General features: G+C 46.9%; 1 protein-coding gene across 3 annotated transcripts in view; it reads right to left on the bottom strand.

Moving 5' to 3' along the window:
• The window catches only part of col6a2 (collagen, type VI, alpha 2), an 88,979-nt gene that overhangs the window by 59,661 nt on the left and 10,631 nt on the right, over positions 1–18,687 (bottom strand). For 2 of the 3 annotated variants that reach the window (XM_078551562.1, XM_078551564.1), the window contains exons 2-3: positions 14,550–14,694; positions 11,436–12,052 (exon numbers count right to left, since the gene is read on the bottom strand). In XM_078551562.1, coding sequence (XP_078407688.1) covers positions 11,436–12,052; positions 14,550–14,667 — 735 coding nt within the window. In that variant the 5' untranslated portion in view covers positions 14,668–14,694. Of the gene's footprint in view, positions 1–11,435; positions 12,053–14,549; positions 14,695–16,012; positions 16,130–18,687 lie in introns of those variants that run through there. The other variant, XM_078551563.1, reaches the window with a different exon arrangement.

Raw genomic sequence — 18,687 nt, 5'->3', positions numbered from 1 at the left:
CCCCACCACAAACCTAAAAGGCGATGAGTGTTACACATGATACATCAAAATTTGAGTAATATTTTTAGGGCCCGTTGTTTCTATGGAAACGAGCTCCTCTCTGTAAGTGGGGTACTATTTGCTTTTGTTTCAAGCACTGGAAATGTAGGCCGAGGTTTTTCTGATCGGCACTGATGCTGGTCAACAGGAAATGATTTAATTCACTGCCTTATTCACATTCGGAGAGTCACATGGACACCTGTGCTTCCCATTCATGTTAAGCTGCACCTGGGAATGCAGAAGGATCCCAAGTTATTGAGGATTTTCTGCCCCCTCTCTTTCACTCAGTTGTGATCTTCAGTCACATTGTGCTTTCTTGGGCTGAAGAGTGGCTTTAAAATGGGTTAATATTGTACCTTTCAGATACCAAGACATGACTGATGTGTTCCTCACTGAACCACAGTGTTGAGGGGTTGATGCTTCTAAAGTTATGCCAAGTGCCATGAGCCAGACACTCTTGGGAGCTCCACACACAGTCTCAGATCGCCACATCCCTAAATAAAGAAAGAGGACATGCAAAGGCTGGCGGGGGGGGGTGTGCGCGCGGGTGGAGAACAGGTCCATCAACCCAACAGGATTGTCCTGGACTCTCCAGGAAGAGACAACCCCAGAGAGAAAAAGAAATGGCAGTGTTACGTTCTTCTCTTCGTCGTAAACATACCAATCACGTGACAAGGATTGGCGAAACAATAATGTGGGTCCTTTATTTGAAGAGGAGACTATAGACATCTGACTCCTACTGTTGCTGGTTAAAGACTGACAACACGGCATGGAACTAATTCATCACATCCTGTCGAGGTGATAATGAGTGACAGCAGTTTAAGATATGCCTCCTTAAAGGTAATTGTACCTCATATCACAACAGGCAGTATTAAAAAAAAACAAATTATTTCCTTCCTATGCTGTTGTTTATCAGTTAGAAAAGGATTAGGAGGATTAGGAAAGAAGAGGCTCTTTGGCTGATAATTAAGAATCACCTAATTGAATAACAAAGATTCTGTTCGCTTTCCACTTGTTGTGAGTGGCATAACAGCGTGAGAATGGGCATGTTGGACAACTAATGGAGGAAGAAGTTCATGTGGTGAAACCTCCAGGAATGCATCCAACTGGAGTTGGCAACTGTAGTGGATCGAAGAGAAGCCAGGAGTGACTCCATGTGTTAGGGAGGGAGGGGAGAGGGGAGATGAGGGAAGACCAATGGTCCAAAGTCACCACGTCGTGTCTCAAATTTCTCACATGTTTTATCCCCAAAATGCTATTTTCCAGAAGAGATCCATCGAATTTGTATGAGTGAGTCTGAACTAGCTGCTTCTATGGAGCTTGTTCCATCAAACACTTAAGAAGTATAGTCTCAATTTATCTGAGGCAGTGTATGTTAGATTGATCATTAAAAAGTACACAGAACCAAAAGAGAGAATAGGAGGGGCAAAGAGAGAGTATGAGAATGGATTAATGGCCAACATAAAACGGAACCTGAAAGTCTTTTATAAGCGTATAAAAAGCAAAATGGTTGTCAAATGAAGGGTGGAGCTAATTAGGGACAAAAAGGAAATTGTCTTGTGGAGGCAGAGGGCATATGGCTGAGGTACTTTATTCAAATAATAATGCTTGCAATGTCACAGTAGAGGAGGAGAAGGTATTAGAGAAACAGAATAGGGAAAAGATAGTTACAGTGGAGGTTCTTAAAAGCTTGGCAGCATTCAAAAATCTCCCAGTCCAGGTGGGATGTATCTCGGATTGCTAACGAAAGTAAAGGTGGGATAGCAACGGTCATGACCACAATCTTCCAACCCTCTTTAGGTGCTGGAGGACCGGAGTACAAATGTTGCACCCCTGTTCAAATAAAGAAGGAGGTAAAGAATAAACCCAGCATCTACAGGCCAGTGAGCCAGCGGGGAAACTTTGAAAGACAATAGTCCAGGCAAAGTTAATTGACACTGGGGATAAAATAGGTCAATAAATGAAAGCCAGGATGGATTTGTTAAAGGTAAATCATGTTTGACTACCTGACTGAGGGAGTAACGAGAGGGTTGATAAGGACAATGAGGTTGATGTTGTGTATTTAGCGTTTCGCAAAGTATCATATGACGGACTTGTTAGCAAAATTAAAGCCCATGGGATTAAGAGGAATGGCTTTATGGATATGAAACTAGCTAGAGGACAGAGAGGACAGAAAAGAACTGAATGACTGTTTTCTTAGACTAGAGGGAAATGTGTAGTTCCCTAGGATTTGGTATTGGGACCACTGCTCTTTCTGATAAATAGTAGTGACCTGGACTTGAATAATTAGAGCACAATTTCAAAATTTGCAGATGACATGAAATGCAGAACAGTAACAAACAGCATACAGAACCTTAGCTTTATATATATAGGCTTTACAACAAGGAAATTATAATAAACTTTTATAAAACAATGGTTAGGACCCTGCTGGACAATTGTGGCCAATTCTGGAACGTTTTCCAGGGGTGTGACGCTTCAGTTATATGGAGAGACTAGAGCAACTGGAGTTATTCTCCTTAGCTGAGAGAAGGTTAAGGGAAGAATTGATAGAGGTGTTCAAAGTCAGGGAGGGTTTTAGATCAAGCAAATAGGAACTGGTTGCAGTGGCAGAGGGTCAGTAGCAAGACACAGGATAAAGCTAGTTTAAAAAAAAACGGAGCTGGGGGGAATTTTGCTTTTGCACAGCCAGTTGTTATAATCTGAAAGGCTGACGGAAAATGCTTGAACAGGGAAAATTTGGAGGACCACAGAAAAGAGCTGGGGGTGGACTAAGTGCATCATTCTTTCAAATGGCTGGCACCAGCACAATGGGCTGAATGATCTCCTGCGCTGTATCATTCTATGATTCAATGACTCCATGAGAGATATGAAGAGGCATGTGTCACGTTGAACATATACTCAATTCAGTAAATGTCTCTTTCATGCCTGCAAGTTTGTTTGGAACAGGGAAATCTAGATGTCTGAATGAGGGGCACATAATACGTCACTATTCCTTACATCCCATTTCTTCCATCAGATCTTGGAGGTGACAGATACTAACTGGGTTACGGTTCCACACTCTACTCCTAGGTCAGGTATCCTTCAGTGTTGTCAACCCTACACGATTACCCAGGAATCCCCACTGAAACGTACAAGATTCTGAAGGGGCTGGATCCAGAGGGTTGTGGTTGCTCCATCATTAACTATACGTAACCCTGAGACAGACAGGTTTTTGGTCCCTCAGGGGATGAAGGAACATGGGGAGTGGGCATGGAAGCGGCCGAATTGAATGGCGGAGCAGGCTCGATGGGCTGCTTGGTCTACTCCTGCCCTTATTCGTGTGTTCAGGAATTTTAAAATAATCTCCTCGATGCTACTACGAACCTGGCAGACAAAGCACAGGGGCATTAAATAATTGCGTGTTTTTGTCATTTGCCTTGAATACTTTTGCTGAGTAATTATAAAAGTATTGGAGATTTTTTTTTTTTTAAAAAGGCTCCTTTAATGGATTGGGCATTTGACAGAAGAAGGAGGTCATGTGATAGAAACTCCAGAAATATATCCGACCAGGGCTGGGAACTCTGGGTTTAACAATGGTCAACATGTAGACTAAAGGTCGCTCTTCTCTGCCTCAATGTTGCACAATATAATATTATTGTGTCTGTTTTCTCGTCGGAGCAACACAAGTTGAAGCGAGATATGATGAACGTGTTTAAAATAATGAAAGAAAGAAACAGGGTGTATGGTTGCTGATTCCTGTGACTGAAGGCTCAAGACCACGGGACCATAGAAATAGGGCTCAATGGAGAGACTTGGAACGTGGAGCTGGAGGATCTCCTTCACACAGAGAGGGTGGAATTTTATGCCAGTGGGATTTTATGGTCCCGACGAAGTCAATGGGCTTTGGAATGGCTTGCCGCATTTTACAGCCACGTCCCCTCCGCAACGGGACCGTAAAATTCTGCCCAGACTGCGTGAGGTTGTGGAAATCAGTCCCAGGGTGAGCGGTTAAGACAAAAAGATTGTCAATATTCAAGATTAGATTGGATAGGTGAATGAAGGAAGAGATGGAGGACAGGAAGAGGCGAAAAAACATGATCAGAATTATTTGCTCGCGTAAAGAGCAAACGCAGGGAAAAAAGCACTCGAGTGGCATGTCACGGTCCTATATCTTATCTTCTGTGCACTGTCTGTTAGGTTACAAAATTACAAGTCAGTGTGAGGGAGTTTGGTGTTGGAGGTCATTGCGGGGGGAGGGTGGAGGGGGGCGGGGTGGTGTCAGAGGGAAGTCTGAGGTCAGTTTGAGGAGGGGGTTGGTGTCGTACAGAGGTCAGAGGTCAGTGTGAGGGGGGTCGGTGCTGGAGGGAGGTCGGAGGTCAGTGTTTTGGCGGGGGGGAGTTGGTGTCAAAGGGAGGTCGGAGGGGGTGGTCAGTGTCGGAGGGAGGTCGGAGGTCAGTGTGACGGGGGCTTGGTGTCAGAGGTCAGCATGGTCGGGGAGCTGTCGGAGGTCAGTGCAAGGGAGGTCAGTGCGAGGGAAGCCAGTGCGAGGTGTCTGGTGCTAAACAGTGTTATCTACATTTCAGTATAGCCCCTGTGGTTGGTTAAAGTCAGGAATTTCACTTTCATTTGGTCTCAAGTTTGACAGGGTCCCAGAAATAAATTCAGCCTCAATGCTGGTAAGGTTAAATTTAAAACAACATTAAAGGGATGATAATGTCACAGGAACAAGGTTGTGAAACCCTTCTTACTGGCAAAAGGGAATGCTTTGAAGAAATCTTCAACAGGATTCCACCACTAATCCTGTGTAATTATCAGTCAGGATGGAAAAGTCTTTGATCTGAAACATTGACATTCTCTCACAGATGCTGTCTGACCTGCTGAGTATTTCCAGTATTTTCTGTTTTTATCTCAGATTACAAGCATCCATAGCATTTTAGTTTTGTACTCATCTGTGACTTCCCCATCAATCTGCCCGTCCGTGACCCCTCACCCCTCCCCCGGGTCAAACTACCCATCCGTGACCCCTCACCACCCCTCCCCCGGGTCAAACTGCCCATCCGTGACCTCCCTCACCCCCTCCCCCCGGGTCAAACTGCCCGTCCGTGACCCCCCTCACCCCCTCCCCCCGGGTCAAACTGCCCGTCCGTGACCCCCCTCACCCCCTCCCCCCGGGTCAAACTACCCGTCTGTGACCCCTCACCCCCCCTCCCCCCGGGTCAATCTGCCAGTCCGTGACCCCTCACCACCCCTCCCCCCGGGTTAAACTACCCATCCGTGACCCCTCACCCCCTTTCCCCCTGGGTTAAACTGCCCGTCCGTGACCCCTCACCCCCCCCCCCCCCACCCCCCCACCCCCCACCCCCCCCCCCCCCCGGGTCAAACTACCCGTCCGTGACCCCTCACCCCCCTCCCCCGGGTCAAACTACCCGTCCGTGACCCCTCACCCCCCACTTCCCCTGGGTTAAACTGCCCGTCCGTGACCCCTCACCACCCCCCCCCCCCAAACCCCCGGTCAAACTACCCGTCCGTGACCCCTCACCCCCCCTTCCCCTGGGTTAAACTGTCCATCTGTGACCCCTCACCCCCCTCTGCGGGTCAAGCTGCCCGTCCGTGACCCCCCTCCCCAACCCCTCCGGGTCAAGTTGCCCGTCTGTGACCCCCCTTCAAGCTGCCTGTCCGTGACCCCCCCGTCAAGTTGCCCGTCCGTGACCCCCCGTCAAGCTGCCCGTCCGTGACCCCCCGTCAAGCTGCCCGTCCGTGACCCCCCCGTCAAGCTGCCCGTCCTTGACCCCCCCCAAACCCCGTCAAGCTGCCCGTCCATGACCCCCCCATCAAGCTGCCCGTCCGTGACCCCCCCCAAACCCCGTCAAGCTGCCCATCCATGACCCCCCCCGTCAAGCTGCCCGTCCGTGACCCCCCCAAACCCCGTCAAGCTGCCCGTCCATGATTGCATTTGTTCTCACTTTAACAACAACTGCATTTACACAGTGCACCTTTTAACATAGTAACACTCCTGGAAAGTGCTCTAGGATGTTTTATCAAACAAAATTTGATCCATCAGCAGATATTAGGGCAGGCGACCAAAAGCCTGGTCGAAGAGGTAGGTTTGAAGCAGCACCCATCAATGGGAGGGCAATTAAAATTAGCGATGTGCAGGAGGGCAGAATCGGAGGAGCGCTGAGGTCTCTGTGGGTTGGAGGACTGCTGGAAGTTCTAGGGACAACAAGGGGTGAGACTGCGGAAGGATGTGAAAACAGGGATGAGAGGTTTTAAAGTCAAAGCATTGCTCAACTGGGGGCCAATGTCATGTCAGCCAGCGCAGGGGCGATAGAGGAATAGGAATGGGGTTGAGGAAGTAGGAGGTGGCAAGATGAGCTCGGAGAGGGCATGAGAAACTGGAGAAAGATGCAAGTTTAAAGGGTAAAAGGGGCTTAAGAAAAACAATTTGTAGCAGAGAAAAGAAGTTGGGTGGGTCAATCTTTACATTCCAGGTAGATCCTGGGAGCATTGGGCAGAAAGCAATGGTGCTTTACGTGGTCCAGTGAGGTCTGGTGGTGGGCGGCTGAACCATTTGTCAGCCCGATCTGTTTCAGTTTGCAGCCCTTGGGTGTGAGGGATGAGGGCCAGACAAGGTGCAACAAGAGTGAAAGATTATTGGCTATAATGGGACTTGGGATCAAAGGTGGAGGTCAGGATGTGGTCGACTGAATCGGTAGCTGCAGATGTTCATGGTGAATGGAGGATTAAAAGCTGGATAGCTCGGACTTTAAACTGGGAGAGGACAGACACAGAATGAAGTAGGGTTTGAGGAAGGGGAACCTGTGTACAGAGAGAGGTACAGAAGTGATCAGATATGATCTTATCTGTGTGCAGCATTAGTCAATAATATTTGACCATGTGAAGTTGTTAACACTTAACTCTGTAGGACTTTCAATCCTTAACCTGATAGGACTGTCCACGCTTAACAGAGCAGAATTGTAAATTATTAATTGTGATGAACTGTCAATTATTGACTCTGTAAAACCTATCCAGGTATAAAATTGCAGAACTGCCAAACCTTAATGTTGAACAGCTGCTCATCTTTAACTTTGTAAAATTATCAATTCTAAACATCATAACATTGTTAGTATTTATACCTGGAGAAGGATCCATCCTTAAACACGCAGAATTATCAATATATAATCCGAATTCATGTCAATCCAATCAATCCCACAGACCAATCAATCAATCCGTAACCCCATAGACCAATCAATCCGTAACCCCACAGACCAATCAATCAGTCCGTAACCCCACAGACCAATCAATCAATCCGTAACCCCACAGACCAATCAATCAATCCGTAACCCCACAGACCAATCAATCAATCCGTAACCCCACAGACCAATCAATCAATCTGTAACCCCACAGACCAATCAATCAATCCGTAACCCCACAGACCAATCAATCAATCCGTAACCCCACAGACCAATCAATCAATCCGTAACCCCACAGACCAATCAATCAATCCGTAACCCCACAGACCAATCAATCTGTAACCCTTTGGAACAATCAATCCTTAATCTGGATGCCTTCTCATTCTTTAACCCTGTAAATCTGGCAATCCTTGACCCTGTACAACTGTCAAACTGTAATGGTGCAGAGTTTAGAATCCATAATCCATGTGACATGAGCTATCCTTAACTCTAGCATTGTCAATGCTTCTTCCACTGGAATGAATTCAGAACTCTGTCCACCTGTCGCTCCTCAACCCTATACAGCCACCGCGCCACAAACCCTATAGAACAGCAGCACCTCGAACCCTATAGAATCGCCATGCCTCAAACCCTATAAAACTGCCACACCTCAAACCCTATAGAACCACCATGCCTCAAACCCTATAGAACTGCCGCGCCTCAAACCCTATAGAACCGCTGCGCCTCAAACCCTATAGAACCACCATGCCTCAAACCCTATAGAACTGCCGCGCCTCAAACCCTATAGAACCGCTGCGCCTCAAACCCTATAGAACCACCATGCCTCAAACCCTATAGAACCGCTGCGCCTCAAACCCTTTAGAACCGCTGCGCCTCAAACCCTATAGAACAACTATGCCTCAAACCCTATAGAACTGCCGTACGTCAAACCCTTTAGAACCGCTGCGCCTCAAACCCTATAGAAGCGCTGCTCTTTAACCCAATAGAACTGTCACTCCTTAACCCAATAGAACCGTCGCTCCTTAACCCAATAGAACCATTGCTCCTTAACCCAATAGAACCATTGCTCCTTAACCCAATAGAACCGTCGCTCCTTAACCCAACAGAACCATGGCTCCTTAACCCAATAGAACCGTCGCTCCTTAACCCAATAGAACCATTGCTCCTTAACCCAATAGAACCATCGCTCCTTAACCCAATAGAACCGTCGCTCCTTAACCCAATAGAACCATCGCTCCTTAACGCAATAGAACCATCGCTCCTTAACCCAATAGAACCATTGCTCCTTAACCCGATAGATTCACCGCTCCTTAACGCAATAGAACCATCGCTCCTTAACCCAATAGAACCATTGCTCCTTAACCCGATAGATTCACCGCTCCTTAACCCAATAGAACCATCGCTCCTTAACCCAATAGAATCGTCGCTCCTTAACCCAATAGAATCGTCGCTCCTTAACCCAATAGAACCGTCGCCCCTTAACCCAATAGATTCACCGCTCCTTAACCCAATAGAACCGTCGCTCCTTAACCCAATAGAACCGTCGCCCCTTAACCCAATAGAACCATTGCTCCTTAACCCAATAGATTCACCGCTCCTTAACCCAATAGAACCATCGCTCCTTAACCCAATAGAACCATCGCTCCTTAACCCAATAGAACCGTCGCTCCTTAACCCAATAGAACCGTCGCTCCTTAACCCAATAGAACCGTCGCTCCTTAACCCAATAGAACCGTCGCTCCTTAACCCAATAGAACCGTCGCTCCTTAACCCAATAGAACCGTCGCTCCTTAACCCAATAGAACCGTCGCTCTTTAACCCAATAGAACCGTCGCTCCTTAACCCAATAGAACCGTCGCTCCTTAACCCAATAGAACCGTCGCTCCTTAACCCAATAGATTCACCGCTCCTTAACCCAATAGAACCATTGCTCCTTAACCCAAGAGAACCATTGCTCCTTAACCCAATAGAACCATTGCTCCTTAACCCAGTAGATTCACCGCTCCTTAACCCAATAGAACCATTGCTCCTTAACCCAATAGAACCATCGCTCCTTAACCCAAAAGAACCGTCGCTCCTTAACCCAATAGAACCATTGCTCCTTAACCCAATAGAACCGTCGCCCCTTAACCCAATAGATTCACCGCTCCTTAACCCAATAGAACCATTGCTCCTTAACCCAATAGATTCACCGCTCCTTAACCCAATAGAACCATCGCTCCTTAACCCAATAGAACCATCGCTCCTTAACCCAATAGAACCATCGCTCCTTAACCCAATAGAACCGTCGCTCCTTAACCCAATAGAACCGTCGCTCCTTAACCCAATAGAACCGTCGCTCCTTAACCCAATAGAACCGTCGCTCCTTAACCCAATAGAACCGTCGCTCCTTAACCCAATAGAACCGTCGCTCTTTAACCCAATAGAACCGTCGCTCCTTAACCCAATAGAACCGTCGCTCCTTAACCCAATAGAACCGTCGCTCCTTAACCCAATAGAACCATTGCTCCTTAACCCAATAGAACCATTGCTCCTTAACCCAATAGAACCATTGCTCCTTAACCCAATAGAACCATTGCTCCTTAACCCAATAGAACCATTGCTCCTTAACCCAATAGATTCACCGCTCCTTAACCCAATAGAACCATTGCTCCTTAACCCAATAGAACCATCGCTCCTTAACCCAATAGAACCATCGCTCCTTAACCCAATAGAACCATCGCTCCTTAACCCCAATAGAACCGTCGCTCCTTAACCCAATAGAACCATTGCTCCTTAACCCAATAGAACCGTCGCCCCTTAACCACGGAGAACTGTCTATCCTTAACCTTCTGGAGTAATGCAGGGAGGCGACGGCGTAGTGGTATTGTCGCTGGACTAGTAATCCAAAGACCCAGGGTAATTCTCTGGGGACCTGGGTTTGAATCCATCACAGCAAATGGTGGAATTTGAATTCAATAAAAATTTGGGATTAAAAGTCTGATGATGATCATGCCAATTGTTGCAAAAACCATTGAGTTCACGAAGGTCCTTCCCTCCCTTTAGGGAAGGAAATCTGCTGTCCTTACCTGGTCCAGCCTACATGTGACTCCAGACCCACAACAATGTGGTTGATGCTTAAATGCCTGCTTAACAAGGGTAATTAGGGGGTGGGCAATAAATGCTGGCCTAGCTAGTGATGCCCACATCCCATGAATAGAAGAAAAGCTTAATCTGAATAATGTTCAATTTCTAAACCAGTAGAACTATCAATCCCTAATGCAGCAGTTTTGCCAATTGTTAACTCTGTCAATCCTTAAATCTGTTGAACCTCACTCTTGAACCCAGTAGAATGTCGATGTTTAACCTCATAGAGCAGTCAATCCTTAAACCTGTTTCCTCAGTGCTGCACTGGAGTGTCAGCCTAGATTTTGTACTCAAGTCTCTGGAGGGGGACTTGAACCCACAACCTTCTGACTCAAGAGCAAGAGTGCTGCCCACTGAGCCTATCTGACACAGCTCAGGCTGGCCACTGCAGCAGCTTATCTGATCGGGTTGCACCTCCTGGGCACTTAGCAAAACGTGAACAACAGAGCTTCTTCTCTACAGGAAGGTTTTGAGAGTGAAGACCCCCTACAGTCCCAAAACCTGTGACACTTATTGGCTGGGAACAAAGCCCTGCCCATGTGCAGGTATGCAGACTCTCAGCACACAGTATAACTCTGATGTTACCAGCTATCCAGAACTACTACGGCAAACTAATCGAACAGCACACAACAAGAAGCACTTGCCTTTATACAATGCTTTAACGTAGCAAAACACACCAGAAATACTTACAGTTTAAGACAGGAATATAGCCAGAACATAAGGTTTCTTTTAATCATAAGGTCCAGTTGACACATAGAAACCTGAGACCCAATAGATCATCAAGATAAAATCCACAGCTTAATATAAGACCATAAGACATAGGAGCAGAAATTAGGCCATTCGGCCCATCGAGTCTGCTCCGCCATTCAATCATGGCTGATAAGTTTCTCAACCCCATTCTCCCGCCTTCTCCCCGTAACCTTTGATCCCCTTCCCAATCAAGAACCTATCTATCTCGGTCTTAAATACACTCAATGACCTGGCCTCCACAGCCTTCTGTGGCAATGAATTCCATAGATTCACCACTCTCTGGCTAAAGAAGTTTCTTTATATGCTTACAACAAAAAATATAGATGCTTTGAACCAAACTGAACTCACCATAACTTGAATGATTCGATCAATTGTCCTGACTGGCCGTGCACTATCAGTTGCAGAGGTGGCTGTGTAATTATTTCGATAGAGCTCGTGTGGCAAGTTGGCAATGGCCTTGAGGACCTGCTTGTAACTCAGCACATCTCTGAAATCATCAATCGACACAGCAAACACCTTGATGCCAGCGTCCCTGGCCCTCTCCGCCATGGCCTGTACGGTGCCGCAAGGGGTCCCTGTCACGTGACCATCAGTGATGACGATGGCAAAATGGATCCGGGAATCGGACCGGGATTGCTGCTTTATATTGTCTGTCATATCTTTCAAGGCACAGTCCGTGAAAGTGCCACGGCCAATGTAATCAATGCGGTCCAGGGCAGCGAGGAAGTCAGCTTTGCTGGAGGTTATCTGGCTGAATTCTTCCACCCGGTCAGAGAAGTGCAGGCCCCCAAACTCCCAGGTGATTTTCACCTTGTTCTTGAACGCTCCATTCACCACCTTGTTCACAAAGTCCGTGGTGAAGGATTTGATGTGGCTGACCAGGTCGCCTTGGATGCGGGTCTGCAGGGCCACGCTCTCCGAAGTGTCAAGGACAAAGTACACACTCACCGGGCATTCCTGCTTCCCTGAAATGCAGCCAAAAAAAAAAACCCACAAAACAAAAAGTTCAGAAAAATCTTTTTTTTTTAAGAAAAGGATCTGGAACGTGCTGCCTGAGGGCGTGGTGGAGGCAGATTGAACCATGGCCTTCAAAAGGGAATCGGATAATTATCTGAAGAGAAAGAGATTTCAGGGCTACGGTGAAAAGGCAGGGGAATGGGACTAGGGGAGTTGCTCTTACAGATAGCCAGCACAGATATGACGGGCTGAATGGCCCCCTTCTGTGCTGCAACCACTCTATGATTCTATAAAAAGGTCTTGATGACTGAAGGAATCTCAAAGGGCAGAACGTTCCCCCCACCACTTATATTGAGCGCACTGCCATTAATGTGAGCTGCCCGCTGTTATTTGGAGGATGTTGAAAGGTAACCACCAACACTGTGATCCCTTGTGGGCTCTTCTGCTCAGACATGGACTGGGCATGGGGGTGCAATTCTTGCTCAGTTCCTGGGGAGCAGAAGCACAAAATGCCAGCCTGTCAACCAAGAGAGGATCGCTGGGGAGACGCAGACATTAAGAAGAGAGCACCACAACATCGGAAAATACTGGACAACATTAATGAGGTGCAAAGCACTGGCCACCGATAATGGTGCATTTATGACCTTTTAGTCTTCTGCCTTTGTAATTGACTCAAATAATACTGGCAAATGCCCAGTGTTATTGGTCAAATTTACATACCATCTAAACTTGCAGTGGGGTTTATAAACCCTTTGGGCTGCATGCTAACTGTGACTAAAAGGTGGGCTGAGGGTGGAGGTAGGGTTTGCTAATCTATCTGCCAGCTTCCCTCTAAGGGGCAGTGGAGTCAGCGCCAAAGAAAGGTTAGGTGGGAGATTACGAGCAGAAACAAAAACACAACACAGATCACAAACTGATTTCATATGCGAGCAGTTTTCTTATTCTCAGGATACGAGCACCACCACTGGCAAGACTGACATTTATTGCCCATCCCTAATTGCCCCTTGAGAAGGTGGTGGGGAGCTGCCATCTTGAGCCGCCCGCAGTTCATGTGGTGTAGGTACACCCACAGCGCTGTTAGGGAGGGAGTTCCAAGATTTTAACCCAGATGCAGGAATGGTGACATATTCCCAAGTCTGGACTGTGTGTTGCTTGCAGGTGATGGTGGGGTGGGGGAGGCAGGGGTGGAGGGATTTCTTTCATTTCTCTTTGAACCCATTTGTTTATTAGTTTAAAAATATTGGAGATGGGTTTAAAGCCAGGGTTTGGCAACCCTGAGAAGGAAAGGCAGCAAATTTATCATCCGACAACTAACTATAGCCGAGGTCAGTCAACTGTGGGCTGCAGTTTCTCAAGGTAAAAGCAGCTTGAGAAATGCCCCAGAGAAAGCCTGGGGGGAAGGACTTTGGTTGCGAGGAGGATGTACTTTGGTTGCATGGAATTGGCCATCAAGTGCTCCACCTTGTGGTCTGGAGAAGAACTGGAGCAGCCCATCCACAAAAAGGTCAATAATAACTGATGGGCCTGGGCTTTGTACTGAAACCAAGGCTCTTTTGGTTGGAAGCTCAGCCTTCTGATTGGCAGAACGACTAAAATTTGCAGCTACCTCTGGATGACTGTGTATGAGCCAACCTGCAGTAGCTCCCTGACCATTGAAAGTTACTGCCCAATTAATTCATCCTTTTATGGGATGTGTTTGCATTTGTTGCCCATCCCTAATTGCCCCTTGAACTGGCTGGCTTGCTAGACCACTTCAGAGGGCAGTCAAGAGTCAACCAAATTACTCTGGAGTCACACGTTGGCCAGACCGGATAAGGACGGCAGATTTCCTTCCTTAAAAGGCATTAGTGAACCAGATGGGTTTTTACAACAATCAATGGTCACTATATACTGAGACTAGCTTATTAATTAAACAAATTTAAATTCCACCAGCCGCCATGGTGAGATTTGAACCCACGTCCAGAGCATTAGCCTGGGTCGCTGGATTACTAGTCCAATGACATTACCGCTACGCCACCACCTCCCCCTAAACCATTCTTAGCCATTTTATTTCAAATGTCTTCCCTCACCACTCCACTTTTCTAAAGGCACAAGAGTGGATTTTCAACTTGTTGTGCAAAATTATGACTGTTGTTCACCCCACCGTAAGAGTAACTTGATAGAAATGAAACTTGGGCATTTCTGATGAGGGCGGGAGTAGGGGTGGGGGTGTGGTGTGGGGGTGGCGATCCACACGGCCAGTTCCACACGCAGCCAGCAACGACACAAAGAACTGCTCTGGCCTGTACCAGTTGTCCTGGGAATCAAACTAGCATCTTCTGGCCAGTTGGCCTTGGCACCACACAGGGCACTGACATTGCCTTCACCCCGCATGGTTTAATGCTTAGGGCTGAGGGTTGTCGGTGGGGGGGGAGGTGGTGGGCGCGTGGTGGAAGAACACCTAAGTGAGCAAATTCAAAGCAATGCGCCGAGACCAACAAAGCTCAGGGGTTCCTCTTGTCCTACCTGTACACCCATCTGGACTAGGAGTGGGCTGGTCCGGCCTGGAATCAATCAACTGACTTCTGACCGGGTCAACAAGTCCCCAGGCAAACAGCAGCAACGTGAGAAACGTAGGGAGCATTTTCTGTCTGCAGGTCAGCAACCACACCTGGTGAACACAGCAAAATAAGCGTGTCAGAGTCTGGAACAAGGAATACACTTTACAATGCAACAACCACCACTTAAATTTGTTCAACACCTTTAATGATCGTTCAAGGCAATAATGCTTCATAGATTGAGGAGCGAACGGAAATAAACGCCCTTCAAGCCGAAGGAGGAGATTTTAGGAGGGTGACCAAAATGCCGGTTCAAAAGTGGTTTTTAAAAAGCGTCTGAAGGTAAGAGAGAGAGAGGTGGAGAGGTGTAGGGAAGAAATTTCACAGCTTACAGTCTAGACATCTGAAGGGAGGGCTGCACGCAGTGCTAAAGCACGAGGTCAAAGGAGGACTGGAGACTTTGGAGAGGGAGAGAGCAGGGTTGGAAGAGGTTATAGAGACTGGGAGGAGCAAGGCCATGAGATAATTTAAACTCAAGGATGAGAATTTTAAATTGGAGGTGTTGGGAAACCTGGCGCCAATTTAGGCTGACACGCACAGTGGTGATGGGTGGATTGGGCTTGGTAAGCAATAAGATACAGGCAGAAGAGGTTTGGATGAACTGAAGTTCACAAGTGATGGAGGATGGGAGGTCATCCAGGAAAACATAGGCATGTGACAAAGACCTGGGTAAGGGGTTTCGACAGCAGTTGGGGCTGTGGGAGGGAGAGATGGGTGAAGTTGGAAACTGAAATTAGGTGGTCGTTCTGACGGAGAGGGTGTAGGGTTGGAAGCCTGGAAGGTTGGAACCAGTTACGGGAGAGAATTTCTTCACAAATTACTATTCCAAACAAATCTACCTCTTTTAATGGCACTAGACACCTTTAATAGGAAGCCTCACTCTTCCTCTGGGTGATTTGACGCAATTCCTTAACACAATCTTTCTATTGACATTTTTAATTGAAGAATGAAGAATTGCTTTTACTTAGTATAGTGCTCAATAACTATTGAGACATTACTACATTCTTTGTGAAGCAGGCAATGTGAACATTGTGGTATCTTTCCCTTCTCACTGTGGCACAAGCATCTAGCCAAAGTTAGCAACTTCACTCCATTGTCTAATGGGATGTTGTGACAGGACCCACCAATTCCCCTGTGCACACTACCGCTCTGTTGGGTAAGTACTCCCCTCATAGCCATCGACAAATTACTACAGAACTGCAATGAAAAGGTTGATAGGCAGGAAAATGCAGCAGCCAACATGCAGCAACACCATGCCATAGACTGCACCCACTTCTAGGTCAAGTACAGCAATAGATTACATGGAATGGAAATTGGGAGAGATTTCTCTCGAAGCTCAGCGAGAGAAGATCTACTGGGGGCACGGCTTACCCAGTATGCAGAGCGGTTGCAAAAGCCCTCTATCCAATCACCCTCAGGCCATCGCCTTAGCCTTCCTTGTTTTCCGTCGCTCTAGAAATGGCAGCAGTTACCCCCACAACCCACGAGCCTGCCAGACCACCATTTTCTGGTGAGATAGCGAACCCAAGGGCGAGTCTCACTTTTTGTTGTAAGTGTGGCCACGTTGTGCTATTAGTAATAGAGTTGATTTGCAGACACTTCTAGGGTGGAAACGTTAAGTTTATTTACAACATACTCCTCCATCTCTACACTGACAGCTGAGGCAGCCCGCGCTACTCTCCTATTGGTTACTACAGATCAAGTGATCTTTCCTAACACGTATTATTCTTGAAGGTGCATTACACACTAAATAAAACCATAATTACTACATTCCTCCCCCTTTAACTATACATATTATACTTACAAGCATTTATTTTGAAAGACAACACAATATTTTCACTGGGTAAGGACTTTGCAAGTTCAGTCTTTCAGGTGGTTTCCTGGTACAAGAGGAACGTCGCAGTTCCACAACTTCAGATTCTTTGTCAGGAACCTCCTTTTCCGGTGTTGCCTGAACATCAGGTGCTTCAGTGGGGACTTGCAGTTCTGTATCCTCAACTCTTCCAGGAACATCAGACATGTCAGTCCTGGGTTGAGTATCCTCAACAGGAAACGCAGACCCAGTCATGATCGCTAGCAGAATCAAATCCTGGAGATCTGTTTCTCTCTTCCTTAAACGGTCCACATGTTTACGGATGATCCGACCTTCCACCTCCACATGGTAAGATAGAGGTCCAGTCTCGGCCCTTATTTCACCCGGTAACCACTTTGGTCCTTCCCTGAAATTTTTTACGTATACCGGCTCCCCCACAGTAAATTTCCTCTCAAGACTATGCCAATCGTTTCTGGTTTTCTAGCTTCCCTGACTCCTTTTCACCTTCCCCTCTAAATTTGGTATTATGAAGCTCAATCCCGTACTGAGACGTTTCAACAATAATTCCGCAGGTGTGACACCTGTTGTTGTGAGGGGTGGTCCTGTAATGAAAAAGAAAGCGTGCTAGCTTGGTTGCCAAGGAATCACCAGTTAGCTTTGTCATGCCTGCCTTGAACATTTGAACCACCCTTTTGGCCAGTCCGTTTGAGGAAGGGTGGTATAGTGCAGTTTTCACAAGTGATACCGTTTAGGCTGATAAACCGCTGAAACTCAGCACTCGTGAATGCCGTGCCATTATCGGAAACTACTTCTGGTAGTCCGTGAATGGCAAAACTCTGACGTAGTTTCTCAATTTTAGCGGCCGATGTTGGTGACTTCATCTCATATATGTCTAACCATTTTGAATGGGCATCAACAATGAGCAGAAACATTGTTCCCAGAAAGGTCCAACGTAGTCAATGTGTAACTGCACCCAGGGTCTACCCAGCCACACCCATGGGTGTAACAGAGCTGTCACTGGCAACTTTTGCAGTTGCTGACATTGCACACAGTGCTTTACTAAGCTCTCTATTACACCATCCATCCCAGGCCACCATAGATAGCTGCATGCCATGGTCTTCATTCGGGAAATTCCTGGATGGGCACTGTGTAGTTCAATTAAAAGTGGCTCCATTCCCTTTGGAGGAACTGTCACTCATGCTCCCCACAATAAGATGCCATCCTGGTTGGTTATTTCATATCTTCTGTTGAAGTACGGTTTCATTTCATTAGATACAGTCTCCTGTGACCAGTCATGTAGCACTTGTTCTTGTATTTGAGATAGGACTGGGTCCCATTTTGTCCAGTCTCTGATCTGTCGAGCACGTACCAGCGAGGAATCTAAGAAATTTAACAGTAAAACAAGTTCCTGTGGAACTGGGATGTCCTCATCATTCTCCTGTAAAGGCAAACGACTAAGGGCATCAGTATTTGCGATTTGATTGTCAGGCCTATGTGCATTCGTATGCTGTCAGAAGTAAGGCTCATCGTTGTGCTCGTGCTGAGGCTATGGGTGGTATAGTCTTGTCCTCACTAAACAATCCTAGCAATAGTTTGTGGTCTGAAATGATTGTAAAATGGCGGCCGTGTACATACTGGTGAAATTTCTTGACACCAGAGATGACGGACAGGTCTTCTTTTTCTATCTGCGAGTGTCCCTTTTCCACTGTGGTGAGCGTTCTTGATACGTAACCTATTGGCCGTTCCATACCGTCGCCCATCCAATGAGAGAGCACTAGTCCCATTCCGTAGGGAGATGCGTCACATGTCAGCACCAATTCTTTCACCTGGTTATAATGCACTATTAGATTGGACGAGTGCAACAATTGTTTCACCTTTATGAAAGCTTCTTCCTGGGGTGCCTCCCAAGACCAACATTGGTTCCTTTTGAGTAGAGAATGCAGGGGGGCCAGGAGTGTACACAAATTGGGTAAGAATTGCCCATAATACCTGATCATTCCTAGGAATAATCTGAGCTCTGAGGTGTTCTTTGGCGCAGGTGCCTCTCACTTACTCCTCAATTGGGTGGGGGCCCTGTGAATCTACCCGGTGACCCAAATAGATTACCTCCCTCACTTGGAACTTGTGTACTTGTCTTTTTTTAAATGCACTCCAGCTTGCAAGAAACATTTTAAGACTTCTAAGTTTGCCAAATGCTCTTTTTCAGTTAATCCTGTCACCAATACATTGTCTA

This window comes from Cetorhinus maximus, chromosome 11 (assembly GCF_964194155.1).
Source record: "Cetorhinus maximus chromosome 11, sCetMax3.hap1.1, whole genome shotgun sequence".
Classification (NCBI taxonomy): domain Eukaryota; kingdom Metazoa; phylum Chordata; class Chondrichthyes; order Lamniformes; family Cetorhinidae; genus Cetorhinus; species Cetorhinus maximus.
The sequence above is the reverse complement of the archived record's forward strand: the minus strand, read 5'-3'. Positions and strand labels throughout refer to the sequence as shown.